This window comes from Salmo salar, chromosome 16, assembly GCF_965601325.2.
Source record: "Salmo salar chromosome 16, fSalSal1, whole genome shotgun sequence".
Lineage (NCBI taxonomy): Eukaryota > Metazoa > Chordata > Actinopteri > Salmoniformes > Salmonidae > Salmo > Salmo salar.
Window position 1 is genome coordinate 68843395 of NC_138306.1, and position 17738 is coordinate 68861132.

A 17738-nucleotide genomic window follows, 5' to 3' on the forward strand; every position below is an offset into this window, starting at 1 on the left:
CCTGTCTCGGCGCTCTACGGACAATTCCTTTGATATCATGGCTTGGTATTTGCTCTGACATGCACAGTCAACTGTGGGACCTTATATAGACAGGTGTTTGCCTTTTCAAATCATGTCCAATCAATTGAATTTACCACAGGTGAACTCCAAGTTGTAGAAACATCTCAAGGATGATAAATGGAAACTGGAAGCACTGGAAGCACCTGTATTCAGGGTCTGAATACTTATGTTAATAAGGTATTTTTGTTTTTTATTTTTAATACATTTGCAAAAAAATCTTAAAACCTGTTTTCACTTTGTCATTATGGGGTATTGTGTGTAGATTGATGAAGAAACCATTTAATTTTAGAATAAGGCTGTAACGTAACAAAATGTGAAAAAAATAGTGAATACTTTCCGAATGCACCGTAGGAGTATAACCAAAGAGAACGCTATGGTACCCCTGGTGGTCATGTTTACTTTTAATGACGCGATGATCTGCGACCGCGCAGATATGGTACGTCACACTTTCGCGAAACAGAGGAATGTCACCAACTAGTTAGCTAGCTGGGTACGAATTAAATAATTTACTCTCATAATGTCGGTCTTTCACGACGAAGTTGAGATCGAGGACTTTGAATATGACGAGGATGACGAGACATACTATTTTCCCTGCCCATGTGGCGACAGATTTGCCATAACCAAAGTAAGTCCACCGTGAGAAGATCCCCTGCGAGTCACGTTGTGCCAACTAGCCTGTGATGGTTGTTGTATTTAATCTCTCTACTTGCAGGAGGATTTGGAAAATGGTGAAGAAGTAGCGACGTGTCCGAGCTGCTCGCTCATTGTTAAAGTAATCTACGACAAGGTTGGTTCTCCGTTTTGATGTTGGTGTATCGATAGTCTCGGCTTCTCACGTTCTGATCGAGTAAACGAGAATTAGGAGGCCTCGCGAGACTAGTCTATTGGTGGCCCCACCCTACTAGCTACTTGTCATTGAATAGATTTATCTTTCTCTGATATTATAACTATTGTGTTCATGATGACTAATCTATTTCTCTATTCACCTCAATTCACCAGGAGGAATTTATGTCTGGGGAGATAATCGAAGCACCAACTACAGAGAGCAGATTGCAACTGACTCAGTCATCCTGACAGCGATGACACATCCCCTTCATTTTCTCATCTCCCATCAGTAAAAGTGGACCCTGCTGCATTTGTATGTGCTTTCACACAACACAAAGACACATTATGAACGATATGCTTCACTGGTGAGGTCTGGGATGGAGGATTCTCAGCATTCATTCACATGTTCCTGGCATTGATTTTGCAGAGTCACATAAAGGACCCTAACTACTACTATTTGATTTTGCAGAGTCACATAAAGGACCCTAACTACTACTATTTGCACAACGTATTTAAATAAATTCTTTATTCTTTTAAGTCTTTCACTCCCTTTTTTATAAACATGTTATGCATTTTTGTTGATTCCTCAAGATTAAATCAGGATGAAGTGAATACCGTTTATTTTCTTAACTGCTTGTAGTTTTTCTGTTTGAACAGCAGGGGGGGCAGATGTTCAAGGAAAAATACAGGCCTACTTACTGTACACTATACAGGGAATAAATAGGGTGCCGTTGGGAAAATGGCTGTATAGACTTCTCTCTATTCTAACCTACAGATACTATCCTTGGGATTTCTGAGATTGTTTCAATTAAAAGGAATGAGCTGGTGTAAGAAATATGGTGGAAACTCTTTAGCCTATGCTTAGGCCAATCCTACGTAGCTTTACATACGTAGCCTTACATACCCTTTACTTGTACATATTTCAACAGTTTAGTGCTCTGCCATTCGGAATGCCATGATTTATAACAAAAGGATTTGGCTCTGGTGGTTGTGTGTGAGGCAGTGATCTTCTTGACCCTTACATTTTAATCTATGAGTCATACGAGAAACATGAATTATTCATATTGGCTGTTTATTATGATGTGTATGTTATGGATGAACAAATGGCTGAATTACAATTCCCTATTTACCTGCCCTTCTCTCCCCCTCATGGATTAAAAAAACAACATTGAATTGGCATAAGCTGGGTCTAGCACGCAAGTTCCCACCATACTTCTCTTACACCAGTCCATTTCTTTAAATCCGGGAAGAGTACAGAATCGTCCCTCAGCCAATACAATAAAATGACTCATTCCAAAGACCCATGTAACCATATTAGAATATTGACTGATACTGTGACAGCGTAGCTACTGTCTCACACCACCAGCTCGTTCACAGCAGGGCTTGACCTGTCAGAGAGAGGAGCTGTGCATCCCAAATGGCCCCCTATTCCCTATATAGTGCACTACCTTTGACCAGAGCCCTGTGGGCCCTCTGGTCAAAGGTAGTGCACTATGTAGGGAATAGAGTGCCATTTGGGACACATACAGGGAGAGAACATGATGGTGTCCTTCACCTGATATTGAAAGTCCTGCCTGTCTATTTATCCAATATCCAGTCAGCTCTGTGGCTGATGCTGTGGCGAGGGAGGAAGCTGAGCACAAGTCAATACGTCTAACTGCATCTCTCATCAGGGGGGCCACAGCAACGGCAGGCAGGCATTGGCAAACACGCCAGCGCTCAGTCAGAGGAGCCTCACAGAGCAGGTCACTGCTGAGGGAGAGAGAGTTAGAGCACTGAGCAGTAGCGTCCATGATGTTTGTGTGGATGGCATTTATGTATCGTTACTCCCTCACATCTGGAGGAAAATAGTCATCATTCATGTGACGATAATCCTTTGTGTGAAGTGTGATAATCAGTCACAAACAGTCATTTGCTCTGCTGAGAGGGATAGACATACAAGACAATGCAAATGTGATGTAATGTATGTACAATAATTGTGTTGTGCTCTGTGCTCCCTACCCACTCTTTTGGCAGGCGTGACGTCACATTTTAAGGCAGTTGGTTGAGCTGGAGGTAGAGGAGGAGACGAGCAACCCAGCGAGTTGAAGGGCCTGCGAAAAAAAAAGAAAAAGACGTCGTTAAAAGATAACCAAGCATATTGGTTTTTAAACGTCAACTTTTAGACCTCGAAAGTGAATATAGAAGACTACTTTTGCAAATTCCCGACCTGATAATCCGATTCAACTGGAGAAACAACCAAGGTAAGAACACAACGAAACGCTGACGAACTGAGCGCAAAGTTATGGTTGCTTGCTTGACGGGAGGTGCAGTTGGTGATGACTGGCATTTGTGGGTTTTGGTTAATGACACCATTACGAGCAGATTCAGATTTTTAGTTTGAAGATTATAAAATACAACAGTTAGAATAAGGCTCGTGGATTCGGCGCCGAGAAAGTAAAATAGTATTGTTGTGTTTGTCCATGCGGTTTTCTATCTCCTCCGTGGCTTTGTCCATGGCAGTACAATACAATAGCCCAATTGCCTCTTGGTAGGCTACGACAGAGATGAGTGTTTGCGCTTTTGCAACATTGTATTAGTTATGTTTCAAACTTTAACATTATCTCTTGAATAATCACTGCCTCGATTTTCTTTCGTGGTACATTTGTTTACATACTGTAGTTAGACGGTCTTGGTGAGCAACATGTAGGCCTATTTGCAATGAGCATTAATGTTTTTTCCCCCTGTAAAACGTGCTCATACATGCTCAGTGTAATAGTTTAACTACACACCCAATATATAAAATAAAATACATTCTGCCTATGCCTTTCTGTTTTATTGTGAGGTGATAGTTTTTTGATGGGCATGATAAGGTGTGGTGTACCTGTTTTTGCTCAACTGTAACAACCTGAAACAGTGGCGATGAAGAAGACAACCATTATTCTCTCGATGTCAGAGGGTGTTGGCGCTGCAAGCCCAAGAGGTGTAGGCAAGATGGGACTCAAACCTTTTCGTGCAATGAACACCTTCAGATATTACGTCTACATTTTCTTTGGCCACACCTAAACCACTGGAGGCTCCCCAGAGGAGAAAGTGGAGGACTATCCTCCTCCAGTGAATTTCATCAAAATAGTAAAGTTATCCTTTTTAGATAAAAACTATACTAAATATATTCACGTCACCAAATAATTGATGGATAGCACCATGGTGTAGCCGGAGGACAGCTATTTTTCATCCTCCTCTGGGTACATTGACTTCAATACAAAACCTAGGCGGCTCATGGTTCTCACCCCCTTCCATACACTTACAAAGTAATTATGACAACTTACGGAGGACGTCCTCCAACCTATCATGTTGTCCACCCAATCAAAGGATCAGAGAATGAAAGCATAAGCTACAGTTATCTAGCACTGCAGTGCATGAAATGTGGTGAGTAGTTGATTCAAAGAGCGAGAAAGACAATAGTTGAACAGTTTTGAACAAATTAATTTGTTAAAAATGAAGGAAAGCTAGAGAAAGCTATATTTTGTATTTTTCTCACTTTCACCTACTTAGCTAAAAATGCTAGTTTAGCCTACTTATACATCCAGCGCAACCAGGGATACTATGTTAGCTAGCTGGCTTTGACTATCCAACAGATAGTCATAGCCAAGTCAAGGTAAACTTTTGGTTTTACTAATTTATTGCTAAACTGTTTACTGAACTGCTTACTGACTGTACTTTGTAACGTTACTTCATGATTGTAGCGGGTTTGCTAACGTATTAGTTCTATTAGCTATGTTGACTATGACGTTACTTTAGCTAATATGGTGACAACAATGTAGGCTGTGTGTAGAGGTTATGATATGGTTTGGCTTGTAAAGGTTTTTTCGCCTGGTCTCATACAGCTGATGTGTTGTGCGTTGAAGTCCACAAGCGAAGGGAAAAGGTGAGAGGAGGAGAGTGCATAGATGCGAGAAGGATACAACGTGGCTGCTATGAAAGTGAACTGTGTTTGTGTGATCAGTGGTGTATTCATTCTGACGATTCTGTTGAAAACGTTTCTTAAATGGAATGAAACGGGGATTAACATACCTGAATTTGTCCAATAGAAACTCTCGTTTGCAACTATTGGACTGATTACACCCTTGATAAGATAGATGCTGGCAAGAGTGTGCAAGGCGGTATTGAATGTGTCACTGTCTGTCACCTCAAATCTTTCTCTCAAACTGTGTGCACCTACGTTGTAAACTTTAATTCCTAGGCTAGTTTGTAGCAACCTCATGATGGGTATAGGGAAAATTAGAGTATCATGTAGTAGCCTAAACCTATCGATGATACGTTGAACTGGGTGAATGGAATTTGAATGATAGTCATCCAATATGCTGTAATAGAAATAAGTCTATGGTCATAATGTTTTTGTTGTTAACTCCCTCATCTTTAATGGCACCGACCACCGCTTACCTAATTTAGACATACAATGTTTAAAACAATTTTATTTTATTTTTTGAACCCACAACTATGTCAACACAAAGGAGAGACAAACATGCAGTTTGTCCTCCGGACCAGCATTTAGGAAGCACTAACCTATACTAACCTCGTTGTCTGTTCAGTCAGTCTCGATCTTAACTGGCTCTGTATAGGAGACAAAATTTGCACCGCTATGGCTGCATTTATACAGGCAGCCCAGTTCTGATATTTTTTTCCCACTAATTGGTCTTTGACCAGTCACATAATATATTTTTCAGAGCTGATCTGATTGATCAAAAGGCTAAGGGAAAAAACGCAGCCAAGGAGCTTCTGCACCTGTGCTAGATACCAGAAATTCACTCTCTCAGTTCTCGCTGCTTATTATTTCCTCTACCTGCGCAGGTCTAACTTAGAGAATAGTAATATCCTTCACAGACATACTATTTTCATCTGTCTGCTGCAATGGATAATTGAAATCCAATAAGTCATGCATTAGTTATGTACCACATAGGGTGGTGCAAAATGTCGCTGGTAACATCATTTGACTCTCTAAATGCATTCCAACGGTTCTGCTTCAGTTCTCACGCTGCTATTAAAAACAAATCAAAATAGCAGTCTAAACTATAAATGGAGAGAATGATTCTTTGGATGTAGACTGACTAGTTGTTGAACGACATGCATTGGCAACCAGGCCAATGAGTGTAGGCTAGAATAATTGTGAAATGATTATGGTTAAACTTGGTCAATCATAGTATTTTTAAACATAAATAATGATATGACTCTCAGGAGGATACTTTGGGATTTTGGCAATGGGGCCCTTTATGTACTTCCCCAGAGTCAAGTTAACTAGTGGATACAATTTGTATGTCTCTGTGTTTGGTTTGAAGGAAGTTGCTAACCAGCACTAGCACAATTGCTAACTAGTGGAAAATACCCATAGACTTCCTGGTCATTGTGCTAATGCTAGTTAGCAATAGCTCGCGACACTACGTCTAACGTCCTTCATACTAGACACATAGACATACACATTTTATTAACGAGTTCATCAGACTCTGGGGAAGTAGATTTCCAAAATCCCCAATTATCCCTTTAAACTGTGAAAATGAAATCTGGGAATACATTTAATCTCCTGTAGTACTGCAGAGTCATGTGTTTCTACCGTATCCCGAAGTGAACCTGCATGGCCAAAAAATAATATCCAAGCTCCATGTTTGAAATGTCTCATTGCAGAGCGTTTTAATTGCCTGTAAAACTCTTAAAAACGCCTACTCTCGAATGACGTTTGCTGCCTCTTGACTGATATTAGCACACAGTCTAGTTAAGTGTTCAGCTAGTTCAGAATGTGTCAATTTAACAGGCTACAGCAGACGGCACATGTATCACAAAATGGACTGGTTCCAACTCCCAAGAGCAATATTGAACTTCATTAACTACATAGTTGTAGCAAAGCAATTACACTCAACTGGCTTGCAAATTTTGCGTAGTGCAAAGTCCTTGACCAATCCAAGCCAGCTCACAGCACAATCAGGCAGGCCATTATCCATAACAAGGCCTCCCTCTACTCTGCTTTATTTCCCCAACAGTTGGGTGAAGCAGAACGAGAAGAAGAGTGATGTTGATGGAGGTCTGTAATAAGTTATTTTTGTATTAGAGGTCGACGTGGAAAAAGTCGCCTTTTTAATATTTCATCGCTGTGCAGTGAATCATCAATGCCAGGAACAAGGATGAGTGAGAGTAATGGTACTTTAAAGTATTGGAGGAAACTTTGACTTTCCTTTTACATGAGGTAAATGTTATCTAGCACATAAAGTAAACTCCTGTGCCAGCGGTTACTGAGACAGAGCTTTAATACTACTTTAATGCTCAGGGTCTGCCCTTGGTTCACCCCAGACTTGACTGCCTTGACCAGCACAAACACATGCTGTGGCGTTCTGCATTAGCATTGAATAGCCCCCGCGATATGCAACTTTTTAGGGAAGTCAGGAACAAATATACACAGGTAGTTAGGAAAGCTAAGGCTAACTTTTTCAAGCAGAAATTTGCTTCTTGTAGCAATAATTCCAAAAAGTTTTGGGACACTGTAAAGTCCATGGAGAATAAGAGCACTTCCTCCCAGCTGCCCACTGCACTGAGGATAGGAAACACTGTCACCACCGATAAATCTACGATAATCGATAATTTCAATAAGCATTTTTCCACGGCTGGCCATGCTTTCCACCTGGCTACCCTTACCCCGGCCAACATCTCAGCACCCCCTGCAGCAACTTGCCCCCCCCGCTTCTCCTTCACCCAAATCCAGACAGCTGATGTTCTGAAAGAGCTGCAAAATCTGGATCCCTACAAATCTGCTGGGCTAGACAATCTGAACCCTCTCTAAAATTATGCGCCGAAATTGTTGCAACCCCTATTACTAGCCTATTCAACCTCTTTTGTATCGTCTGAGATCCCCAAAGATTGGAAAGCTGCCGCGGTCATCCCCCTCTTCAAAGGGGGAGACACTCTAGACCCAAACTGTTATAGACCTATATCCATCCTGCCCTGCCTTGCTAAAATCTTCGAAAGCCAAGTTAATAAACAGATCACAGACCATTTCGAATCCATCCGTACCTTCCGCTATGCAATCTGTTTTCCGAGCTGGTCATGGGTGCACCTCAGTCACGCTCAAGGTTCTAAACGATATCATAACCGCCATTGATAAAAGACAATACTGTGCAGCCGTCTTCATCGACCTGGCCAAGGCTTTCGACTCTGTCAATCAGCTCATTCTTATCGGCAGACTCAATAGCCTTGACTTCTAAAATGACTGCCTCGCATGGTTCACCAACTACTTCTCAGATAGAGTTCAGTGTGTCAAATCGGAGGGCTGTCCGGACCTCTGGGACTCTCTATGGGGGTGCCACAAGGTTCAATTCCCAGGCCAACTCTCTTCTCTGTGTATATCAATGATGTCGCTCTTGCTGCTGGTGATTCTCTGATCCACCTCTATGCAGACGACACCATTTTGTATACATCTGGTCCTTCTTTGGACACTGTGCTAACAAAGCTCCAAACGTGCTTCAACGCCATACAACACTCCTTCCGTGGCCTCCAACTGCTTTTAAATACTAGTAAAACTAAGTGCATGCTCTTCAACCGATTTCTGCCCACACCTTCCCGCCCCACTAGCATCACTACTCTGGACGGTTCTGACCTAGAATATGTGGACAACTACAAATACCTGGGTGTCTGGTTAGACTGTAAACTCTCCTTCCAGACTCACATTAAGCATCTCCAATTCAAAATTGAATCTAGAATCGGCTTCCTATTTCGCAACAAAGCCTCCTTCACTCATGCCGCCAAACATACCCTCGTAAAACTGACCATCCTACCGATCCTTGACTTCGGCGATGTCATTTACAAAATAGCCCCCAACACTCTACTCAGCAAACTGGATGTAGTCTATCACAGTGACATCCGTTTTGTCACCAAAGCCCCATATGCTACCCACCACTGCGACCTGTATGCTCTCGTTGGCTGGCCGTCACTACATATCCGTCGCCAAACCCACTGGCTCCAGGTCATCTATAAGTCTTTGCTAGGTAAAGCCCCACCTTATCTCAGCTCACTGGTCCCTGTAGCAACACCCACCCGTAGCACACGCTCCAGCAGGTATATTGCACTGTCCATCCCCAAAGCCAACACTTACTTTGGCTGCCTTTCCTTCCAGTTCTCTGCTGCCAGGAACGAATTGCTAAAATCACTGAAGCTGGAGTCTTATATCTCCCTCTCTAAATTTAAGCATCAGCTGTCAGAGCAGCTTACCGATCACTGTACCTGTACTAGAGGTCGACCGATTAATTAGGGCCGATTTCAAGTTTTCATAACAATCGGAAATTGGTATTTTTGGACGCCGATTTTACACACCTTTATTTAACTAGGCAAGTCAGTTAAGAACACATTCTTATTTTCAATGACGGCCTAGGAACGGTGGGTTAACTGCCTTGTTCAGGGGCAGAACAACAGATTTTTATCTTGTCAGCTCGGGGATTCAATCTTGCAACCTTACGGTTAACTAGTCCAACGCTCTAAGCACCTGCTTTACATTGCGCTCCACGAGGAGCCTGCCTGTTATGCGAATGCAGTAAGAAGCCAAGGTAAGTTGCTAGCTAGCATTAAACGTATCTTATAAAAAACAATCAATCAATCATAATCACTAGTTAACTACACATGGTTGATGATATTACTAGTTTATCTAGCCTGTCCTGCGTTGCATATAATCGCACGTTGCTCCGTGTACCTAAGCATAAACATCAATGCCTTTCTTAAAATCAATACACAAGTATATATTTTTAAACCAGCATATTTAGTTAATATTGCCTGCTAACATGAATTTCTTTTAACTAGGGAAAATGTGTCACTTCTCTTGCAACAGAGTCAGGGTATATGCAGCAGTTTGGGCCGCCTGGCTCGTTGCAAACTGTGTGAAGACTATTTCTTCCTAACAAAGACAGCCGACTTCGCCAAACGGGGGATGATTTAACAAAAGCGCATTTGCGAAAAAAGCACAATCGTTGCACGAATGTACCTAACCATAAACATCAATGCCTTTCTTAAAATCAATATACAGAAGTATATATTTTTAAACCTGCATATTTAGCTAAAATAAATCCAGAAATTGTGTCACTTCTCTTGCGTTCATTGCATGCAGAGTCAGGGTATATGCAACAGTTTGGGCCGCCTGGCTCGTTGCGAACTAATTTGCCAGAATTTTATGTAATTATGACATAACATTGAAGGTTGTGCAATGTAACAGGAATATTTAGACTTATGGATGCCACGCGTTAGATAAAATACGGAACGGTTCCGTATTTCACTGAAAGAATAAACGTGATAGTTTCCTAAGGCTCGTATTTCTGTGTGTTATTATGTTATAATGAAGTCTATGATTTGATAGAGCAGTCTGACTGAGCGATGGTAGGCACCAGCAGGCTCGTAAGCATTCATTCAAACAGCACTTTCGTGCGTTTTGCCAGCAGCTCTTCACAATGCTTCAAGCATTGCACTGTTTATGACTTCAAGCCTATCAACTCCCGAGATTAGGCTGGTGTAACCCATGTGAAATGGCTAGCTAGTTAGCGGGGTGCGCACTAATAGCATTTCAAACGTCACTTGCTCTGCATGGGTAACGCTGCTTCGAGGGTGGCTGTTGTCGATGTGTTCCTGGTTCGAGCCCAGGTAGGAGCGAGGAGAGGGACAGAAGCTATACTGTTACACTGGCAATACTAAAGTGCCTATAAGAACATCCAATAGTCAAAGGTATATGAAATGCAAATCGTATAGAGAAAAATAGTCCTATAATTCCTATAGTAACTACAACCTAAAACTTCTTACCTGGGAATATTGAAGACTCATGTTAAAAGGAACCACCAGCTTTCATATGTTCTCATGTTCTGAGCAAGGAACTTAAACGTTAGCTTTCTTACATGGCACATATTGCACTTTTACTTTCTTCTCCAACACTTTGTTTTTGCATTATTTAAACCAAATTGAACATGTTTCATTATTTATTTGAGGCTAAATTGATTTTATTGATGTATTATATTAAGTTAAAATAAGTGTTCATTCTGTATTGTTGTAATTGTCATTATTACACAAAAAATAAAAAAATGGCTGATTAATCGGTATCGGCGGGCTTTTGGCCCTCCAATAATCGGTATCGGTGTTGAAAAATCATAATCGGTCGACCTCTGGCTGTGTACAGGATAATCTGTAAATAGCACACCCTACTACCTCATCCTTATATTATTACTTACCCTCTTGCTCTTTTGCACCCCAGTATCTCTACTTGCACATCATCATCTGCACATCTACCATTCCAGTATTAATGCTAAATTGTAATTATTTCGCCTCTGTGGCCTATTTATTGTCTACCCCCCTACTCTTCTACATTTGCACACACTGTACATAGATTTTTCTATTCTTCTTTTCTACTGTACGTTTTGTTTGTTTAACTCTGTTGTTTTTGTCGCACTGCTTTGCTTTATCTTGGCCAGGTCGCAGTTGTAAATGAGAACATGTACTCAACTGGCCTACCTGGTTAAATAAAGGTGAAACAAAAAAAATAGGGAATAGGGTACCATTTGGGATGCGACCAGTGAATCCAAGAAAACCTCAGGCTGAGCCACATCCTGGTCAGTATGACCCAGAACTAACTCTATGGTAGTCTAGATTATGCTCAGGGCATTTGATTACCCTAGCGCTCTCAAACATGGTTTCTTTCATCACATGAGAGATGATCCCAATAGCATGCTGTAACCTCTGAACAGGAGAAGGAGGCATGGGCAGGGGAGGCACAATGATCCGCTCTGTTTGGTAGTGAGGGCTGACGCACCTCCCGGACTCTCACGTTGGGAGCATATGTCTAGCCGAGTTGGATGCAGAACTGCTAGTGCCCCTGGCAGTAAGTAGTAGGATACTTCTGTGTGGCCCCACTTGAACCCCTTTGCAATGGAGAAAAGATGGAGCATTTACATGGTTTGCAGTGTAACACTAGTTACCGGACCTTGTCACTTCACCTGGTGTTGATATTGTATTTCCTTATTCTCTCTCCACTTGTCCTTCACCTTGGAGAATGTAGTGTGGTAATATTTGATATGTATGCATACGCTATCTTGTATGTACCTCGCATGCAATGAATCTATTAAAAAGTATATCTGACTCCATAAAGATGATTTAGGAAATATGCAAGGTGCTATGTAGACCATGTGCAAATATTATGCTTTTAGCTGTCTAAAATCAAGGAATGGTCATGAGAATGGAATTCTAAGTGTATTTAATGACTGTAAGAATAAACAGTACATTATACAATGCGTAAAGCTTAAGTTACAAAGCATTATGAGGCACTTCTAAGCATGATCAGAGAGAGAGAGAGAGAGCGAGAGAGAGAATCTCACCACAGCAGGTCAGGAACGAAAAAGAGAACGAGACAATGAATCTAAGACCGTTTATAACATCTGAGTTGTTTGGATTCAAAATCTGAGTTGTTGACCAATAGCATTACTGTAAAGTTAACTTCCAATCAGATATAACATCTACATGATGTAATCTCAACAGAACCTCTGCTTCTCAGAGGTGTGACAATGGGGGTTTGTGAGATCAACACAGAGAAGGCAGAATTCCTGAGAAGACGATAATAGCTTTTGCATAGTGTTAATAAGAAGAGTCACTGCGGGGGCTGCCCAACAAAAATATTCTCTAGTGCTTCTTACAGGAAGTTGAACTCCTTCCTCTAGTATCTCTCTGCTATCTTTCAGAACACCGTTTGAACCAGTCTTTGATTCAGTCTGTGGGAACTTGGTAGCACGCTAAATTTTAGGGTAGCTGTAAAACGTGACACTAGTTGGCGAGGAGCCGTGTTGCTAATTCGTTATGAGGATTGTTTACTGGGTGAGTTTTTAACCCAGTTCCAGTAGCTAGGGATATTTCCAGTATCCAGAAGTGGGCAAGCATAGACACAGTGCATGTGGGCAAGCATAGACATTGCATGTGTTGGTGTACGTGAATACGACTGGGTTTGTCATATTGCGAGCTTTGAAAAATAGGCCTAAAGCCTTGGGATGCTTGTGATCTTGAGAGCTACATGCTGGAAGAGAACATTGTGTTGGGAAAAAAATCCTCACCACTGTTGCTGTTTTCTTATCGTGTGAAAGGGTCCTATCAGGGGGTTTCTGCTTGTAGACGGATAACAAAAAGGCAGAGGTTGGATTTACTTGGCTTCTGGTCGAAGCCGGTCAGGAAATCTTTGGGCTGTAGTGCGTAGGCAGACCAAAGGGCTGTCAAGGGGAGGCCACTTTTTGGATTGTGAAGGCATCAGTGTAGCTTAAATAGCCTAACTGCAGTGTGGGTGTGTGTGTGTACGCACGCGTTTGCATCTATATCTTTGGTCTGCCCTCTTAAGCCTGAATGAAGACAATGTTTTGAGATTGGTTGTCATTACCTACCTCTGTGACACATCATGGTACCTATGCTTCCAATCAAAATCAAATGTTATTGGTCACGTACACATGGTTAGCAGATGTTTATGTGAGTGTAGCGAAATGTTTGTGCTTCTAGTTCCGACAGTGCAGCAATATCAACAAGTAATCTAACAAGTACACAACAACTACCTAATACACACAAATCTAAGTAAAGGGATGGAATAAGAATATGTACATATAAATATATGGATGAGCCATGACCTTTGCGGCATATGCAAGGTGCAGTAGATAGTATAAAATACAGTATATACATGTGATATGAGTAATGTAAGATATTTTAACATTATTAAAGTGACTAGTGATCCGTTTATTAAAGTGGACAGTGACTGGGTCTGAGCCTTTCTGAGTTAGTGATGGCTGTTTAGCAGTCTGATGGCCTTGAGATAGAAGCGGTTTCTCAATCTCTCGGTCCCATCTTTGATGCAGCTGTACTGACCTCGCCTTCTGGATGATAGCAGAATGAACAGGCAGTGGCTCGGGTGTTTAAAAAAAAAATATATATATTTTACCTTTATTTAACTAGGCAAGTCAGTTAAGAACAAATTCAGCCTAGGAACAGTGGGTTAACTGCCTTGTTCAGGGGCAGAACGACAGATTTTGACCTTATCAGCTCGGGGATTTGACCTTTCGGTTACTAGTCCAACGCTCTAACCACTAGGCTACCTGCCACCCCAGGTTGTTGTCCTTGATTATCTTTTTGGCCTTCCTGCGCCATCGGGTGCTGTAGGTTTCCTGGAGGGCAGGTAGTTTGCCCCCGGTGATGCGTTGTGCAGACCGCACCACCCTCTGGAGAGCCTTGCGGTTGTGGGCGGAGCAGTTGCCGTACCAGGCTGTGATGCAGCCCGACAGGATGCTCTCGATTGTGCATCTGTAAAGGTTTGTCAGAGTTTTGGTTGACAAGCCAAATTTCTTCTGCCTCCTGAGGTTGAAGAGGCCCTGTTGAGCCTTCTTCACCACGCTGTCTGTGTGAGTGGACCATTTCAGTTTGTCTGTGATGTGTACGCCCAGGAACCTTCCACCTTCTCCACTGCTGTCCCTTCGATGTGGATGGGGGGTGCTCCCTCTGCTGTTTCCTGAAGTCCACGATCATCTCCTTTGTTTTGTTGACATTGAGTGAGAGGTTGTTTTCCTGACACCAAACTCTGAGTGCCTTCATGCGCCGGCTACATAAGGATGCCATTCCCGCGTCCCACAGGGCCACAGCGTTGCGTGTTCAGGTTTGCCAAGACAGAGACTCATCTAGAGATGAAACACAGAACAGAACAGGAGAGGGAACCTCTCAACAAACAAGAAATGGTTGTTCCTTTTTCGAGGGGAGCAGATTCCAAGATAAAAGGGGAATCTACAACATTAACTCTCCGGTGAATCAGAGTCAACGTGAAAGAGGATGTTATGGAGCCTAACAACGTAGACTAGTGTGTATGACGGGCATCATCCATCAACTAAGTAAGCCATATGCAGATAATAGACACACACCCCATGCAGTTTCCAGTTTGTACGCTTCTTTGTGTTGACCTAGACTAGAGCAGGCCTCGAAACAGGCTGGATGACAGTGAGATTACCGTGGTAATGTGAACTGCAACAGGAGCACAGTATAATGCAGAGAAATGTTTCTGTTGCGTTGAGTGTGCATGTCAGAGTGGTTTTGTCAGAGTAGGGATTTTACACTCCGAGGTCAAAGAGCAATCCTATCAGTGAAGCAGAGCCTGGTGTCACCAGATCATTGTCATTGTCACGGAACACTTTTGTCACTTGTGACTCTGGCTGTCGATGCTAAATGGGACAAAGTGAAACCGAGAGGGAGGTAGGGGGAGAGAGAGATTTAGAGTGAGAAAAGCGAAGGGAGAGGAGAAACAGCCCTTGTAGAAATGTCCTGTCTAATAAAATCTGACAGTTACCCAAACGACACTGGGTTGTCTCATAAAATTGAAGGGTTGGCAGTTGGCACGCTTGGCAATTGATCTCATTAAGATGTGCTGACCTCAGAAGCGTTATTCCTTAATTGGTCTGAGCTAATAAAAATATTTTCACGAGAAGTTGGCTCATGGGTAGGTTACGGTGCTCTGGGAACCTCGTTGCTAGCTTGCACGGTTTCCTCTACTTTCATGTGGTGGTGGAAATGTCATATGTTTTGATAAGAAGTCATTTGAAAATTCTCCATCTGTTTCGTCTGCCTCGTCTCCACAGTTCTATCTTCCACCGGTATGTTTGTGAAATGGATGATTTTCCCATCTGCGATTCTCCGAGAGAAACGGCCTCTGTTCTGTTTCTAGGCGAATAGTAATGAGCCCACGACTCCACCAATGTGAGATGTTTGAATATTACCTGCTTTGTCCAACTTTTCCACTGGAATATAGATTTCACAGTTTCTTACTGTCTCTGTTTTCTAAGCACCTCAGCTCAGAACGACAGATTTGAACACCAGGTGGTTGCTATCACAACAGTCTCAGGATGTGCAGTGGATGCCAAATTTCCACCACAATCACTTCAAATCTCAACATCTTAGTTCGTACCTGGAAGAGTGACTAGAGTTTTTTCAGAAATTGGGCCAAGATGAATTCCCCAACATCTATTTTGTTATCTCACGTAAATCAGGGTTTGAAACATGCAGATTTCAGTCATGGGAGAGATCAATGAGAACCTGAAGATGCCTGTCAGTCAGACGGCCAAAGTCTCTGCTTACCCAGTATACTGGCAACAGAAATGCTTCGAGCTCCAGATCTTTCAGTTCAGGTTCTCAGGCTCAGGTTAATTTGATGAATCCTAGGGAGTACAGCGTCTTTGACTCCAAACTGACTTCTGTGTACGGTCAAATGAGGGATTCCTCTTCCTCCAGGGAACGTCAGGCAGGTTCCGGTCATCACGAAAACAATCTCTGTCCAGCGGAGGCATCCACAGCTTCCTGCTATGATGGCCAATTGCACAGATTCATGTGGACTTTCGCAATGGCTTTTCCTGTTGGAGCTTGTTTTAGGCTAACTGTTGTGGAGGCGGGATGTTAGATTCCACTGCTGTGTCATTTTGAATGAGCTTAAAGGATCTGAAAAGCATAATCTTCCTAACTACCCCTCATAACAATTCAAGTTTCGGCTAATACGCTAATAGCACTCATCATAATTACTTTTCTCGCCACTTAAAAGCCCTTTTGCTCAAAATTCTTCAGAGATTTAGCAGCCATTGCTGGAATTGTAGCACTACCCTTACATTTGACATTTTAGTAATTTAGCAGACGCTCTTAACCAGAGCAACTTACAGGAGCAATGAGGGTTAAGTGCCTTGCTCAAGGGAACATTGAATGAACGATTTCCACCTAGTCGGCGCTGGGATTCCAACCAGCAAAATTGTGATTACTGGCTCAATGCTCTTCTGAAGTTTGAACCACTGGGATGGCAAATTCACTTTTCAGATGCAGCAATTGACAGCACACACTACTTTTAGATGGTTGTTGTTTTGTGACTAAGGGCGAAGAAAAATACTTTGCCGCAGGCTTGTCATAGATTAGAATAGGCCTACGTCGTGACCTGCGCCTGACCTCAAACTATCCATTCGATCACGATGAGTCCTGAGCCTGTGACCTTTACCGGAAGGCCTCATGAGCAGGCGGGATGCTTGTTGTGAAAATTAAAACTGGGGACATTGTTCTGTAGGTATGTTAACTGATGGCTCTAACAGCCTACTGTGTTCAAGACACTAACAGTGTGATAGAACAATACACTACAACTGTATCATTTTGGCCATGGAAAAAGCAAAATCGGACAGACAACAAGATTACATTTTGACCTACATTTTTGAGGCTGTAACTAAATAGTTAGTTATGTTTCTGTTTGCATGCCACCATGCCTCACTGTCAAGAGGCAGCAGGGTAGGGTGAGGCAGAGCCTGCCCCTCTGAGTCTAACTGTGGAGTGACTATTCCCTCTAGAACGTTCTACAGCTGTCTCTCTCTCTCCCTTTCCCTCTCTCTCCTCTTACCCTCTTTCCCTGTCTCTCTCTCCCTCTCTCCACTCTCTCTATCCACTCTCTCCACTCAAACCTCCATTCCGAGCAGCTCTTTCCCAACAGAAGCTTGTTACAGTGCTATTTTTTACCAGCTAGCAGGGAGCGATACGGCACAATCCGTGGACAGGCTGAACAGGAGTCGGGACCACATTTGAACTGAGAAGTGGTTCTGAAAGGTTGGTCATGTTAAAAAATAAAATATATATATATATATATATATATATTTTTTTTATTTATTGGAAAGGATTGGTTTATGTAAGAGAGCTTGCTGTTGTTGACAGGTCAATATGTCTATTCCTACTGGTTTCTAAGAAAGGCAGGATCTTCAATTCAGAAGGGCAGGATCTTGCTCCCTTGCTCTTTCTGGTCAGGCCTTGAGTTGTTTTGTTCGCTTTGCTGTTCCGTCTCCATG

At 42.4% G+C, this 17738-nt stretch overlaps 2 protein-coding genes across 3 annotated transcripts in view; both read left to right on the forward strand.

Moving 5' to 3' along the window:
- The first annotated feature begins 473 nt into the window (after positions 1 to 473).
- Positions 474 to 1422, forward strand: LOC106574460 (diphthamide biosynthesis protein 3). Its single transcript, XM_014150355.3, has 3 exons — positions 474 to 685; positions 773 to 847; positions 1060 to 1422. Exons 1-3 carry the CDS (start codon positions 578 to 580, stop codon positions 1132 to 1134), a joined length of 258 nt encoding a protein of 85 aa, XP_014005830.1. The 5' UTR covers positions 474 to 577; the 3' UTR covers positions 1135 to 1422.
- Positions 1423 to 2746: 1324 nt separating this feature from the next.
- LOC106574449 (cytoplasmic protein NCK2) overlaps positions 2747 to 17738 on the forward strand; it is a 62661-nt gene continuing 47669 nt past the window's right edge. The window contains exon 1 of one of the 2 annotated variants that reach the window (XM_014150346.3): positions 2747 to 3128. The gene's annotated coding sequence lies outside the window, so the exon portion shown is untranslated. Of the gene's footprint in view, positions 3129 to 17269; positions 17503 to 17738 lie in introns of those variants that run through there. The other variant, XM_014150347.3, reaches the window with a different exon arrangement.